Here is a 14,144-nt window from a genome sequence, read left to right as displayed (position 1 = left end):
GCCCAGTACCTTGCATTTCTCTTATTAGGAGTGAATTTGGGTGTCTTTTTTTTCTTTTTCTTTTTTCTTTCTTTCTCTCTCTCTTTTTTTTTTTTCTTGAGGCGGAGTCTCGCTCTGTAATGGCGCGATCTTGGCTCACTGCAACCTCCGCCTCCCGGGTTCAAGCAGTTCTGCCTCAGCCTCCCAAGTAACTGAGATTACAGGTGCATGCCGCCATGCCCAGCTATTTTTTAAAAATTTGTATTTTAGTAGAGATGGGGTTTCACCGTGTTGGCTATGCTGGTCTCGAACTCCTGAGCTCAGGCAATCCACTCACCTCAGCCTCCCAAAGTGCTAGGATTACAGGTGTGAGGGTGTAATCCTTTTTTTTTTTTTTTTTTTTTTTTTGGCTTATGGGCCATTTGTATTTCTTCCTTTGTTAACTGTTTATTCACAGTTTTTACCTTTTCATCCTATTGGATTTTTGGTCTTATTTTTCTTGTGCCTATAAATCATTCTTTATTAGCGTAATTAGTCCTTTTCCTGTTACATATTAACTCTGTTTTCCCCAAATTGTTATTTGCCATTTTTACCTTTCTTCTAGGGTACTTTTTTGCCATGCTTTTTTAAAATCATTTTTTTCATGTAGACAATTTTGTATGTATAGTTTTTAATTGCCTCTAGATTTTGAGTCATTGCTAGAAAAGTTTTTCCAAAGCCAAAGCTATAAAGGAATTTATTCATATTTCTCAAATCCTAGTATATGGCTGTTTTTTTTTTGTTTGTTTAATATTTAGATCCCTGATCCATTTGGAATTGTAACTGCCCAGTGGGTTCATCTTGCCTGCATCCCAGATAGAGGTGATTTATCAAGACAGAGGAACTGCATTAGAGAAAGAGTTTAATTTTAATCCACACAGAGCCAGCTGAACAAGAGACCAGAGTTTTATTACTCAGATCAGCCTCTCCCAAAATTTAGAGGCCAGAGTTTTTTAAAGATAGTTCAGGGGGTGGGGGCTAGGGAATGGGTGCTGCTGATTAGTTGGGAATGAAATCATAGGGGTGTGGAAAGTGGTCCTCCTAGGCTGAGTCTGCTTCTAGGTGTGGGCACCAGAGGAGTGGCTGGTCCCAGTGGAGTCATCCAGGCATCAGAAATGCAAAAGTCTGAAAAGACATCTCAAAGGGCCAATCTTAGGTTCCACTATAGTGATGTTATTTACGGGAGTAATTGAAGTTACAAATCTTGTGACCTCCAGACAATGCCTGGTTATCATTTAACTACACCTACATCTTAGTAGAATTCAGGCCCCTCTCATAATCCTAAACTTGTGGTCTTTCATTGGTTTCATAAAGGCAGTTTAGTTTTGGCAAGGGCTAAAACTATAAACTAAATTTTCCCCAAAGTTATTTTAGCCCATGCTCAGGTGAACACAGGCAGCTTGGAGGTTAAAGGCAAGGTGGAGTCAGTTAGGTCATATCTGTTTCCCTATCATAGTTTTCTTGCTGTTATAATTTTTGCAAATGTGGTTTCAGAATTTATTCTCATATGTGATATAAGAATGGATCCAAATTGATTTTTTCTCATATGGCTTCCACTGATCATAAACACCTTCTTCCTCCTACTAATTTAAGTAACCACCTTCATCATAAACTAATCCCAAGAGAATTTTCATCTTTCCTGTTTCTTTGATCAGTCTAGCACCAATACACAATAGGTTTAGTGTAGAGTTTTATAATAGTTAATAACCTACGAAAAGCTAGCCCCACTCACTGTACTTCTCCTGGCCATTCTTGCTTGATTGTTCTGACGAATAAAATTTATCATCAACTTTGGAAACAGAAAAAAAGTTAATAATCTTCTTATTGAGATCACATGAAATTCATAATTAAACTTGGAGAGAATCACCATCTTTCTGTTGTATGTCATACAGTCTTCCTATGCAAGAAAATAGTGTGTCTTTACATTTTTTTAATCTATGTTTGGCTCAGTAGTAACTTACGAACTTCCTCTCATAGGATTTGAATGTTTTTTGTTAAGTTTATGCCTGGGTATTTTATGATAAGTTAGGAAAATATTTCTACTAGTTTATTAATTAATTCCTTTCTGTCTTCTGGATATGTAAACATTTCTTTTCTTTTCTTTCTTTCTTTTTTGAAAATGGAGTCTCACTCTATTGCCCAGGCTGGAGTGCAGTGGCGCAATCTCAGCTCACTGCAACCTCTGCCTCCCGGGTTCAAGCGATTCTCCAGCCTCAACCTCCTGAGTAGCTGGGACTACAGGCACATACCACCATGCCCTGCTAATTTTTGTATTTTTAGTGGAGATGGTGTTTCACCATGTTGGCCAGGCTGGTCTTGAACTCCTGACCTCAAATGACCTGCCCACCTTGGCCTCCCAAAGCCCTGGGATTACAGGTGTGAGCCACCGCTCCTGGCAACATATGTTGCTTTCTAGTCTGTATGCCTCTAATTGTTTTATATATTTATTTATTTACTTTCCTAAGAGTATGTTAACTAATATGTACAACGTAATGACAAATAGTAAGGAAGGCAATGGATATGATCTTGCTTTCAATTTTAAAAGGAAAAGGAACTCTATTTTCCTATTAATTTAAGTTATTGGATCTTAGGAACATACGTACTCTCTCTCTCTCTGTCTCTACATATATACATGTGTATGTATGTATATATGTATGTTGACTAATATATTTGAGCTTTATCAGTGTTCTTAACACAAACATACACTGCATTTTATCAAATATGTTTTGCTTTCTATGGAGATGAATGTATGATGGATTATACTCATGAATTTCTACTCTCATTCCTGCATAAATCCTATTAGATCATAATGTATTAATGTATTAAAAGAATGTGCTGATGGATTCCGTTAACTATCATTTTATGTGAGATTTTACATTCATATTTTTAAGCAGGAATACTTTTCTTGTGCATTCATTATTAGGTTGTATATCATTGTAATACTCACTATATAAAAATATAATTAGATATTTTTCTTGCATTTCCTACTCTCTGGGCTGGCTGAAATGGCATTAACAGCATCTGAATGTTAAAGGTACCCATTGGCCTGGTGCTTTCTCATACTTGCCCTCTTTTTGCAGCCCTTATATGTTTCTTCTATAGGACCCAAATTGATTTGCAAGGAAATTTGAAACTATGGAAAAGGGGAGAAATACACCTGTCATTGAGAATTAGAACTAGTAAAGTGCAGTTTTTTACAAGGGAAAATGCTATGTAATTGTGCAGTAGTGTGTTGACTAAGACTGAATGTGTTAGAAGATAGTTAGAAATGATTACCTTTCTGACAGATTTGACCAGCCACTGAAATTATAAACGTCTGGTCCAAAAATCATTGATAGTTTTACTTAATCTATGAAGTATTAAATTTAATGAGCTGGCTGATCAGTTTTTAGTTTTCTTTTTTCAAATGCCTAACTTTGTATATTTTATTGTTATTTAAGAAAAAAGAAGTGGCTTTCATATTTTTATCATAGGTTGATAAGTCAGGTAATAGATGAAATGTATCAGGTTTCCAAAAGAATCTATGATTATGACTAGAACTGTGATTTCTCTGCGATGCTGTAGTGAATATTACACTCAAACTGATAATTTAGGAATTAGGCTGTTATCTCATGATGTGTGTGGAAGAACTAATAGTTAAAAACAGTATCCCTTCACTTTCATGAAAACAGAAGGCAACCATGAAGTTAACACAAAGTATATGTAAGGGTTAAACTCTGTCTTGTCTGTCTTAAAGTTTTCTTAATATTGGTTTCTAGGTTCAAAAATCAGGAAATGCCTTGTTTCATAGGCTTTACACAGAGGCCCTGAAGAGGGACTTCTCCATCCCAAGAACCAGGGAGCAGGCCTGAACAGGTCCAGCCATCACGGCCATGCCCTCAGGGCCGACTGCAGCCACACCACCACCACATGAGGCTAGACAGACAGACTGATGGAGCAGATTAGGAATTACCTGATATGAAGACTTCATTTTCCTAAACACAGGCATTTTCTTCTTTAAAAATTTGGTGACAAGTAGTATTTGTTAATATCACAAATATACCCAATTGGCAGTCAGTAGAAAGGCCCAGACCAAAATAATTTCAGAATGACTAACAAATGAAATATAAAAATATCTGAGCATGTTTCAGGGAATTATTACTTAAACATAAATACAAAGATAAATATAGAAATTAATGATGAATTTAATATAAGAATGCTAAAATTCAGTATGTCAAACATCCAACAAAAAATACCAAGAGAGGAAACAAATGGGACAGGAGGTCTTTTCTAATGATTCAAAATTATCCACAACAAAAGCTGCTGTGTCCCTCCAGCGCTTTGGAAGGGCCCCTGCAAGCAAGGGCTCTGTGTTCCCAGCTTCATTAGCTTAGTGGCCTGTCAATCTCTGATCAAATGCATTCACGACCTTGATTTGGGGACCCTGAAGCCTTCTCAAGAGTAGGAAGTGTTTTATAAAAAGCCCTGCAAAGAACAAAAGTGTTTCTATTAAGTCTTTGAGAAAACTATGGAAGACAGGCTGTATTTTAAATGATTGATAATCTTAATGTTCTTTTGAAACATTACCAGTATTTCCATAAAGGTCAAGACAATAAGCAGTTTGGAAACAATCACCTCTCTACTCTTGAGAAAAGTGGATTTATAAAAAGGGTGGCTGGCTGGGTGCAGTGGTTCACGCCTGTAATCCCTGCACTTTGGGAGGCTGAGGCAGGCAGATCATGAGGTCAGGAGTTTGAGACCAGCCTGACCAACATGGTGAAACCCCATCTCTACTGAAAATACAAACATTAGCTGGGCATGGTGGCAGGCACCTATAATCCCAGCTACTCGGGAGGCTGAGGCAGGAGAATCGCTTGAACCTGGAAGGTGGAGGTTGCAGTGAGCTGAGATCGCGCCAGTGCACTCCAACCTGGGCAACAGAGTTTGACTCCATCTCAAAAAAAATCTGTCTAAGTTGAGGAACTTGGATTTGGGGAACATGACAATCAGAAGAACAGATGGAGACCAGTGTTGTGCAGAGGGTGAAGGGATGGACACTAGAGTCATACATCCTAACCTTATACTCTGTCTCTTCCTTATGTACATTACTTAGTGTCTCAGTGCCTCAGCTTTCTTATCTGTAAAATGGAGACAGTAACCTCTATGTCATTAGAATTGTTGTGAGACTTACCATATAGAAAGCCCTTGGAATAGTTCATAGACTATAATTACAGTTATATGGACAGTGATATGGTGATGATGACCATGATGATGATGGTGATTATTGTGATGATGATGGCAATGATGATAGTAGTGGTGATGGTGACGATGATATTGTTGATGATGATGGTCATCATGATGGTGATAGTGGTGATGATGATGATATGATGATAGTAACAGTGGTGGTGATGGTGATGACGTTGGTGATAGTAATAATGGTGGTGGTGATGGTGATGATGGTAATGATGATTGTGATGGTGATAGTGATGATGGTGATAGTAATCATGTTGGTGGTGTTGGTGATGATGATGGTGATAGTAATAATGGTAGTGGTGATGGTGATGATGGTATTGATGATCGTGATGGTGACAATGATGGTGATACTAATGGTGGTGGTGGTGATGGTGATGATGGTAATGATGATTATGATGGTGATGGTGATGATGGTATTGATGATTGTGATGGTGATGATGATGGAGGTGGTGATAATGTTAATAGTGATGTGGTGGTGGTGACTGTAGTGATGATGACACTGATGATGACAAAGGTAGGAAGAAGTAGGGGCAAGGAATTCGAGGAAATATTGTGGCTGATTATTGGATGACCACTACATTATATGAACCAAGGTGAACCAAAGGAGACCAGGCTCAAAAGAACATAAAAGCAACAACAACCACAAAAAGCCAGCAAAGAACTCAATGGCTACTGCAGCAAACACATAATCTATAAAATTAGTCCAGGAAAGTCACTTAGCAAATAAGTGGCAAGAAGAGAAACAACAGAAACAGGGACAACAACAAACTCTGGAGTGGAGGAAGGTATCAGATATCAGAGTTGTTCCAATATGTTGTCTAAAAGCAACAAAAAAAATCACAAAATCTTAAAAGACACAGAAAAGCATGCCACACACAAAGGAAAAAGCTATTAATAGAAACTATCATTGGAGAATTCTAGATATTGAATGTATCAGACAAACGCTTTAAAAATGTGTGTAAAGAACTTAAGGAAATCGTGCCTTAAAAAAATCAAAGGAAAGTATGACAACTAGATATCACCAAATAGACAATATCAGTGAAAAGGTAGAAATTGTTAAAAAGAACCCAGTAGAAATTCTAGAGTTGAAAAGTACAATGACTGCAATAAAAAAAAATCACTGGGTTGACATAATAACAGATCTTAGTATAAAGAAGAAAGACTCAGCAAACTTGAAGATAGACCAATGGAGATTATCCAGTGAGTGGAACAAAATGAAAAATGAATGAAGAAAAATATACAGAAATGAATATACCTGTGGCACATCATGAAGAATGCCAACAAACACATAATGGGAATCTCAGAGGAGAGGAGAAGAGAAGCAGGGGCAAAATTACTTGAAAAAGTAGTGGCCAAAAATTTGACAAAACAATTCATTTATACATCTAAGAATGTCAACAAATCCCAATGAACTTAATGAGATTGACATCTGTACACATCATAGTCAAACTAACAATGTTAAAGACAAAGAGAACATTTTGAAAACAGCAAGAGAAAAGCAATATTTACTTACAGGTGAGTCACAATATGATTAGCAGCAGATTTCTAATGAGAAACCATGGAAGCCATTAAGAATATTAGATCATGCCTTCAGAGTGTTGGAAGAAATGACTGTCAACAAATAATTATATTTCTAGCAAAATTTTCCTCAAAAACGAAGGAAAAATCAAAAGACAAGTCACATCCACACAAAAACTTGCACCTGTATGTTTGTAGCAGCTTTATTCATAATTGCCCAAATGTAGAAGCAACCAAGATGGCTTTCAGTAGGTGAATTAATAAATAAAATGCAATACATCTAGATAATGGAAATTATTCAGCACTAAAATGAAATGAGCTATTAAGCCATGAAGACAGGGAAAAAATTAAATGCATATTACTAATAAGCAAACCTGAAATAGCTACATACTATATGAGTCCAACCTTAAGACAGTCTAGAAAAGAAAAACCATGGAGACAGTAAAAGGATCAGTATTTGCTGCAGGGAAGGGTTGGAGGGAGGGTTGAATAGGTGGAGCACAGGGGATTTGTAGGGCAGGAAAGATACTCTGTACAATACTGCAGTGGTGGATACATGTCATTATTCATTTGTCCAAACCCATAGAACGTGCAACACCAAAAGGAAACCCTAAGGTAAACTATGGACTCTTAGTAATAACGACATGATTAATCAATTGTAACCAATGTACCATTCTGCAGCAGGATATTGACAATGGAGGAGGCTGTGCATGTGTGGGGCAGGGGGTATACATGAAATCTCTGAACTTTCCACTCAGTTTTGCTGTGAACCTAGAAGTACACTCGAAAATAAATTCTATTAAAAAGAAAAGGAGGCCGGGCACAGTGGTTCACACCTGTAATCCCAGCACTTTGGAAGACCAAGGCGGGCAGATCACAAGGTCAGGAGATCAAGACCATCCTGGCTAACATGGTGAAACCCCGTCTCTACCAAAAATACAAAAGATAAAAATTAGCTGGGCATGGTGGCAGGTGCCTGTAGTCCCAGCTACTCAAGAGGCTGAGGCAGGAGAATGGCGTGAACCCGGAGGCGGAGCTTGCAGTGAGCTGAGATCGCACCACTGCACTCCACAGCCTGGGTGACAGAGGGAGACTCCATGTCACAAAAAAAAAAGAAAAAAAAAAAAGAAAGAAAGAAAAGGAATTCTGGAGATGGATGCGCCATTGCGAATGTACTTTATGCCGCCAAATTGTGCCCTCAAAAATGATTCAAATGATACACTTTACATTATGTGTATATTACCACAATAAAAAAATTCCAGTCGCTTCAAAAGAAAAGATGAACCACAGAAAGGGAGAAAATATTTTAAAACATATATCTGATAAAGGACTTGTACCCAAAATATACAAATAACTCTTAAAACTCAACAATATAAAAACAACCCAATTAAAAAATCAGCAAAAGATCTCAACAAACACCTCAGCAAAGAAAACATACATATGGCCAACAAAAGCATGAGAATATGTTCAGTATTATCAGTCATTGGAGAAATACAAATCAAACAATGATGATATGCCACGTCACACCTGCTACAATTGTTATCACTAAAAAGACAGAAACTAACAAGTGTTGCAGAGGATATGGAGAAATTGAAACCCTTGTACATTGCTATAGAATTTTATGTTCCAGCCACTTTGGAAGACAATCTGGCAGTTCCTCAATATGTTAAATGTAGTTACCCAGACTCAACAATTCTACTCCTAGGTGTATAACCAAGAGAACCGAAAACATATATCAACACAAAATCCTGTATACAAATGCCCATAACAACATTCATAATCGTGAAAAAATGGACTCAACCAAGAGATCTATCAACTGATGAATGGATAAACAAAATATGGTATATCTGTACAATAAAATGTTATTTGGTAATAAATGAGAATGGAGTACTGATGTGTGCTACGATAGGAGTGAATTTTGAACACATTATGCTAAGTGAAATAAGCTATTTACAGAAGGTCACATATCGTATGATCCCATTTATATAAAATGTCCAGAATAGACCAAACTATAGTGACAGACAATATATAAGTGACTGCCTAGGACTAGGTGAGATGGGTGGTGGATGTGGGCAGGAAAAGGGGGGAAAAGGGGAGTGACCACTACTTGGTCAGGTGGTTCATTTTGGTGATGAAAATATTCTAAAATTAGATTAGGGTGATGGTTCCACCATTCAGAGAATATGTGAAAAAAAAACCCTGATTTGGGCACATTAAATGTGTGAATTTTATGTATGTGCATTATGTCTCAAATAAAGGTGATTTAAAAACAAAGTTAAAAAGGAAGAATTGTAGCATAGAGCACCTTTTGTAATTATGGGGATAGGAAGCAATTGGGACATGGCCAATGGCCAAGGACAGTGTTTGATTCCTTCATAGAAATGCTTCAGACCGGCTCTGGATCCCTTGAGCTTAGCATTTTCAAGTTAAGGGAGAGCATGTATCCCTGCTGTGTTGACAATAATTTCACCGGGCAACCCACAATCAGAAAGCAGGGCATGCCTGTGCCTGTGCTTTATTTTAGTCTTTCAATGGTGGAGCCAAGCCAGCAATGTCAGGCAGAGAGGGAAAAAAATGAAGAAGGCAGATTGCCTCTAAGAATTTTGCAAACTGATTTAAATGTTTAATCAGCACATTTCAACCACTTTATTAATATGTTTGCATACATATGTGTGCACTAAGGCAGTGCTTTTAGTATTCAGCATAACTCATCAAGATGGTGCATACATTTCTTCCAGAGTCATGCCATCAGTGTCTGTATGAATCAATGAAGGCTGAGAATGCCAATGCTGTCACGTGTTGCCAATGACATAAGGCCTAGACCTGTTCTTGAGAGTAGGGCATGCCCTGTGAGGCAGACAGAGCTGCAGAGCCTGCAGATCAGGCAGTAAAAAGAGAGCAGGTGCACCAGGTCAAAGAGCTCCAGCAGAGAGGGGATGGTGTTGTTCCAAGCATGGTTCAGAAATGGGGAATCCAGGAGTACAGTTGCAGGCAGAAAAGCAGGCATCTGGCAAATAGCCAGCTCTGGCTCAGGGAGCCAGGGAGCCCTGGTGCAGTGCCCGCAGGAGCGGGACAGAGCACCTGCCTGACGTCATGATCTAGGCAGTCACCAACCTGGGTCCCAGGCAGCAGAAACACCAGGCTTACCCTTCCTGGAATAATTAACCACATGAGAAGGGGTCCCTGAAGCAGGTCAACATTCACCTATCAAAGCTGAAGACTGATAGGAGAAAGGGTCTATCGAATCCTGGAGTGATTACCTTAGTGAGCTCCTCTTTCCTGAGATCTGGATGGACTACATTTTGGGGAAGGATGGAAGGTGTGTGGGCATGGGCCATGTAGTTAGATCTGCATGGCGAGGACTCAGAGTCTGGGAGCCGTTGACTAGCACCTCCACTCCTCGAAGGCCGACGGCAGCTGCGGCTCTCCAAGGTTAAAGAAATGAAGACACCACTCCCTGTGTGTTGTCAGTGGCCAGGCCTATGCAGTGGAGCGCCTGGCCATTTGTGAAGATCTACAGCTGGATTAGGTGGCATTTAGCCATTCATTTTTCAAGTTTCTGTGTCTTGGAGGAAAATTGAGAGAGCACATATGGCCTAAAAGTTTAACTCCTAACTCCTATAACTCATTGATCAGAATTATAATTTTCACTTTAATGATTTATAAATGTGTACCTTCAAGTGCTAATGTTTGCTCTGTGTTTTTAGATGGCTATCCCAAAGAAGAAATGATTTATAGATGGAGAAAAAATTCAGTGGAGGCAGCTGACCAGAAATCATGGCGGCTTTATCAGTTTGACTTCATGGGCCTCAGAAACACCACAGAAATCGTGACAACGTCTGCAGGTAGGAATTTACTGAAAGAGGCACAGCTCTCAAAAGCCAGAGAGGCCTAAGGCCATATGTAGTCATATCCTTAATGTACAAGGCTTTTGGGCAACCATGATACATACGTGATATTTGAGACCAAACAAGTGATTCAAAGTGAAACTATGTTTTCATGTTTTAATTGGTATGGGAGAGGGATGTTAGAAATAATTCATATTTTTGAATCCACGCTGTGTTTGCATAATGTCTATAAACCTAGCTATAAACTTAACCTAACTCATTACTGACCATATTTACATAAACCAATTTTGCTGATGGGGAGAGTTCTGCAAATTTCCACATACATAAGAAGAATCAAATATTATTGAGAATCCACACATAAAAGAAGCTGGTGTGATATGTCCTTTGAGTTTCGATTGCTTTTATTTACTCTAAGTTTTATCTTTGAGTTTCTTTTTCAACGATTGAAAATAATTACCCACCAATTTGATTTTATGAAGTGATCATTATATGCATATTCAAAATCCTGTAATTAAATAAAAAGAGTTGTTCTGCCTATGAATATATGTGAATGTGTTTTGTTTTGCTTTTTGTCTTATGTCTTATGTTGTTTTTTGCTTTGGGTATTTAATTATTCCTAGGGTCCACTATTTCACAACTGATTGTCTTTTGGTAGGGTGTGGGGTGCAGGTGGGGGTAGAGTCAGCTTTTCTACTGATATTATTTGTTAGTATGAAGAATTTGTTGGGTCTTAAAATTATCTAATAATTTATTTTATGGGTGACTAGATTAAGATGCCAGTTTTGAGAATTAATTGTAAATATCTTTAAAGCCCAGTCTTAATTCTTGGTACAACTGCAAAATAGAGAGCTATTGACACATCAAGAAAAGTCCTGAAAAAGTTACCTGATTAAGGGAGAAAAACAAAAGATTCTCTATGAGTGTCATGGTAGAAAATTTGAGAAATGGGATCTGTGTTTAAATATTAAACAATGACGATGTTAAATAATGGAACACCACAATTTATTTAAATGAACTGTGGAGGCAGCGCAAAGGGAAACGTTTTGGGATGCTTGCTCCCAATTAAGAGGCACCTACCTTAGTAATGTAATTCCCTGTCTTAGAGGCTGCAATGTACCAGCAGACCTTTGGGGTCTAAGGCCGCCTGAAGGGAGTCACCAAGCAGCAGGGAGGACTGCTCTAGCATTTAAATCCCAAAGGCCTTTCCTGGTGTTCTCAAAACAAAAGGAAATGCAAAGTTAAGCTGAACCCAACTAACTCAGGGGATTTTGAAACTGATTGCAAGCAAATACTAGCTCAGAAAAGTGGCAAATAGAAGGAGACAACAGATTTGAGGCAACAGTCTGAACAATTCTTGTGCTAGGTGTTACTGTGGCTCTTAACGAAATTATAATCGATCTCTAAAGTCATATTTTTAATAAGTTTTACAACCATATTCAATCTTTTGTATAATTACATTTGTAAGGAAAATGTCCTTTGGATAATAAAAAAAATCCCATTTCATATGCTCGTGACGGACGCATGGTGGCTGTAGCCCACAAGCATGAGAAGTCATGCCCTGCCTGCAGCTGGGGTGTGTTGTTGCATGTGTGCTTTTCAGGCCATATCCAGCATCAATTCAGGTGTCAACAGTTCACTGTTTAATGAATATTCATGAAACACCATTGCTTGCTAAATGTGATTGACATTTTCACAATGTGGAGGATCACTCATGGGACTGTGTTGGCATTTTAAAGGATCCCTCTCAGATAAATGCCTTTTTATAGGCAAATGTTATTCCTTGTTTCTCAATCTCCTAACTCAACATTATGACTATGGCAGTAACACACTTACTTACATAATCCCCTTTTTTCCAAGAAGACTAAAGCATTTGCAACACTGTCTACTTGGTTCTCACAAGTCGTTGTAAAGTTTGAAAAGGATGGATATGATTGTGCCAAGTTTTCAAGCTTATGTAAATAATTCTACTAGGGAACTTATCTGTGAAATGGAAACACTTTGGGAAACCTCAGAATCAGGAGAAAGAGATGTGAAGCCTGCAGGTGCATTGCCGAGTCCAGGCCCTGTGAGGTGGTCTCTGTCCATTATCGCCTCCCACCATCTTCTCACTGTGGCCACTCTGGCCCCGCCATGCTTTGGGCACAGCCCTAAACAGCTGCATTTATTTGACTGGACCCATTTTTCTCTATTGGGATAACATAAATATCAAAAATATTATTTATGACATTCTGAGACTTGGATGTAATATATTAAATATGTTTATTTAAAATGCACAAAGACTGTTCAAAAACATTAGTCACTGAATTAGTTTCCTGGAGCTACTTTAACAGTTCTACCAACTGTGTGGCTCAAACAACAGAAACAACTTGTTGTCTCTCAGTTCTGGAGGCTGGAAGTCTAAAATCAAGATGGCAGGCTTGGCATCTTCCGAGTGCCGTGAAGGAAGGATCTGCTCCAGGCCTCTCTCGTCGGCTTGCAGGTAGTATTCTTTCCATGTCCTTCTAACCTGCAGCAAATTCAAGGAAGTGAATTCTGTTCTATTGTCTTCTCCCTGGAGGTGTTGATCCCTGTATCTGCATTTCCTCTTTCTATAGAAACACCAGTCATATTGGATTAGCCTGCCTTCATGACCTCAACTTAACCATTTTCAAAGTCTCTATTTCCAGATAAGGTCATGTTCACACGTACTGTGGGTTAGGACTCTAACATCTTCAGGTGAATACAATTTAACCCGTGGCAGTAACCCAGAAAGTTTAGCACTTTATGAGGAGTGGCATTTCAATTGCACTGGGAAATGAGACGTTCTCTTGTCCCAGACGCATCCTTTTTACTTGGACTTCCTTGCAGGTGTCAGTGTTCCCCCTCCGGGTGAATCTGATGATGATGAAGTTTGGAAGGCATTGGGCTAGGCTAACTTAATGAGTACAGCTGGTGGATGGTATAGAAATCACATTCAAATGGGATCACAGCTTAGTCTACTAAGACTTCTGACTGGCACAGCAGTGTGCTTTGTTATGTTACTGATGGTCTTGAACAGTCTCTCTGCCGTCTTTATGCCTTCCTCAGCTATTCTCCAAGGACAATTGCAGCTGACCTTTCCCTTGCACTAGCCAAAGGCCACCATGCATAATAAAAATCAGATACGTTTTTTTCTTTTTTTTGAGACGGAGTTTCACTCTTGCTACCCATGCTGGAGTGCAATGGCACGATCTCGACTCACTGCGACCTCCACCTCCTAGGTTCAAGCAATTCTCCTGCCTCAGCCTCTCGAGTAGCTGGGATTACAGGCTCCTGCCACCACGCCTGGCTAATTTTTTGTATTTTTAGTAGAGACACAGTTTCACCATGTTGACCAGGCTGGTCTCGAACTCCTGACCTCAGGTGGTCCACCCATCTGGGCCTCCCAAAGTGCTGGGATTACAGGTGTGAGCCACTGCGCCCAGCAAATCAGAGACTTTTTGTTATCTCTTCTATATATCTATATCTATCTACCAATTGCAATAAGTAAACCTCCTACATTTTTTTATT

The 14,144-nt window shown here is 38.9% G+C and overlaps 1 protein-coding gene across 4 annotated transcripts in view; it reads left to right on the top strand.

Moving 5' to 3' along the window:
• GABRG3 (gamma-aminobutyric acid type A receptor subunit gamma3) overlaps positions 1 to 14,144 on the top strand; it is a 558,288-nt gene that overhangs the window by 495,218 nt on the left and 48,926 nt on the right. For all 4 annotated transcript variants that reach the window (XM_034938408.4, XM_034938409.4, XM_055098678.2 and 1 more), the window contains one exon: positions 10,476 to 10,613. In XM_034938408.4, the coding sequence (XP_034794299.1) occupies positions 10,476 to 10,613 (138 nt within the window). The remainder of the gene's footprint in view (positions 1 to 10,475; positions 10,614 to 14,144) is intronic.

This window comes from Pan paniscus, chromosome 16, assembly GCF_029289425.2.
Source record: "Pan paniscus chromosome 16, NHGRI_mPanPan1-v2.0_pri, whole genome shotgun sequence".
Classification (NCBI taxonomy): domain Eukaryota; kingdom Metazoa; phylum Chordata; class Mammalia; order Primates; family Hominidae; genus Pan; species Pan paniscus.
Note: the sequence above shows the minus strand (reverse complement) of the source record. Positions and strands in the feature narration are given on the sequence as shown.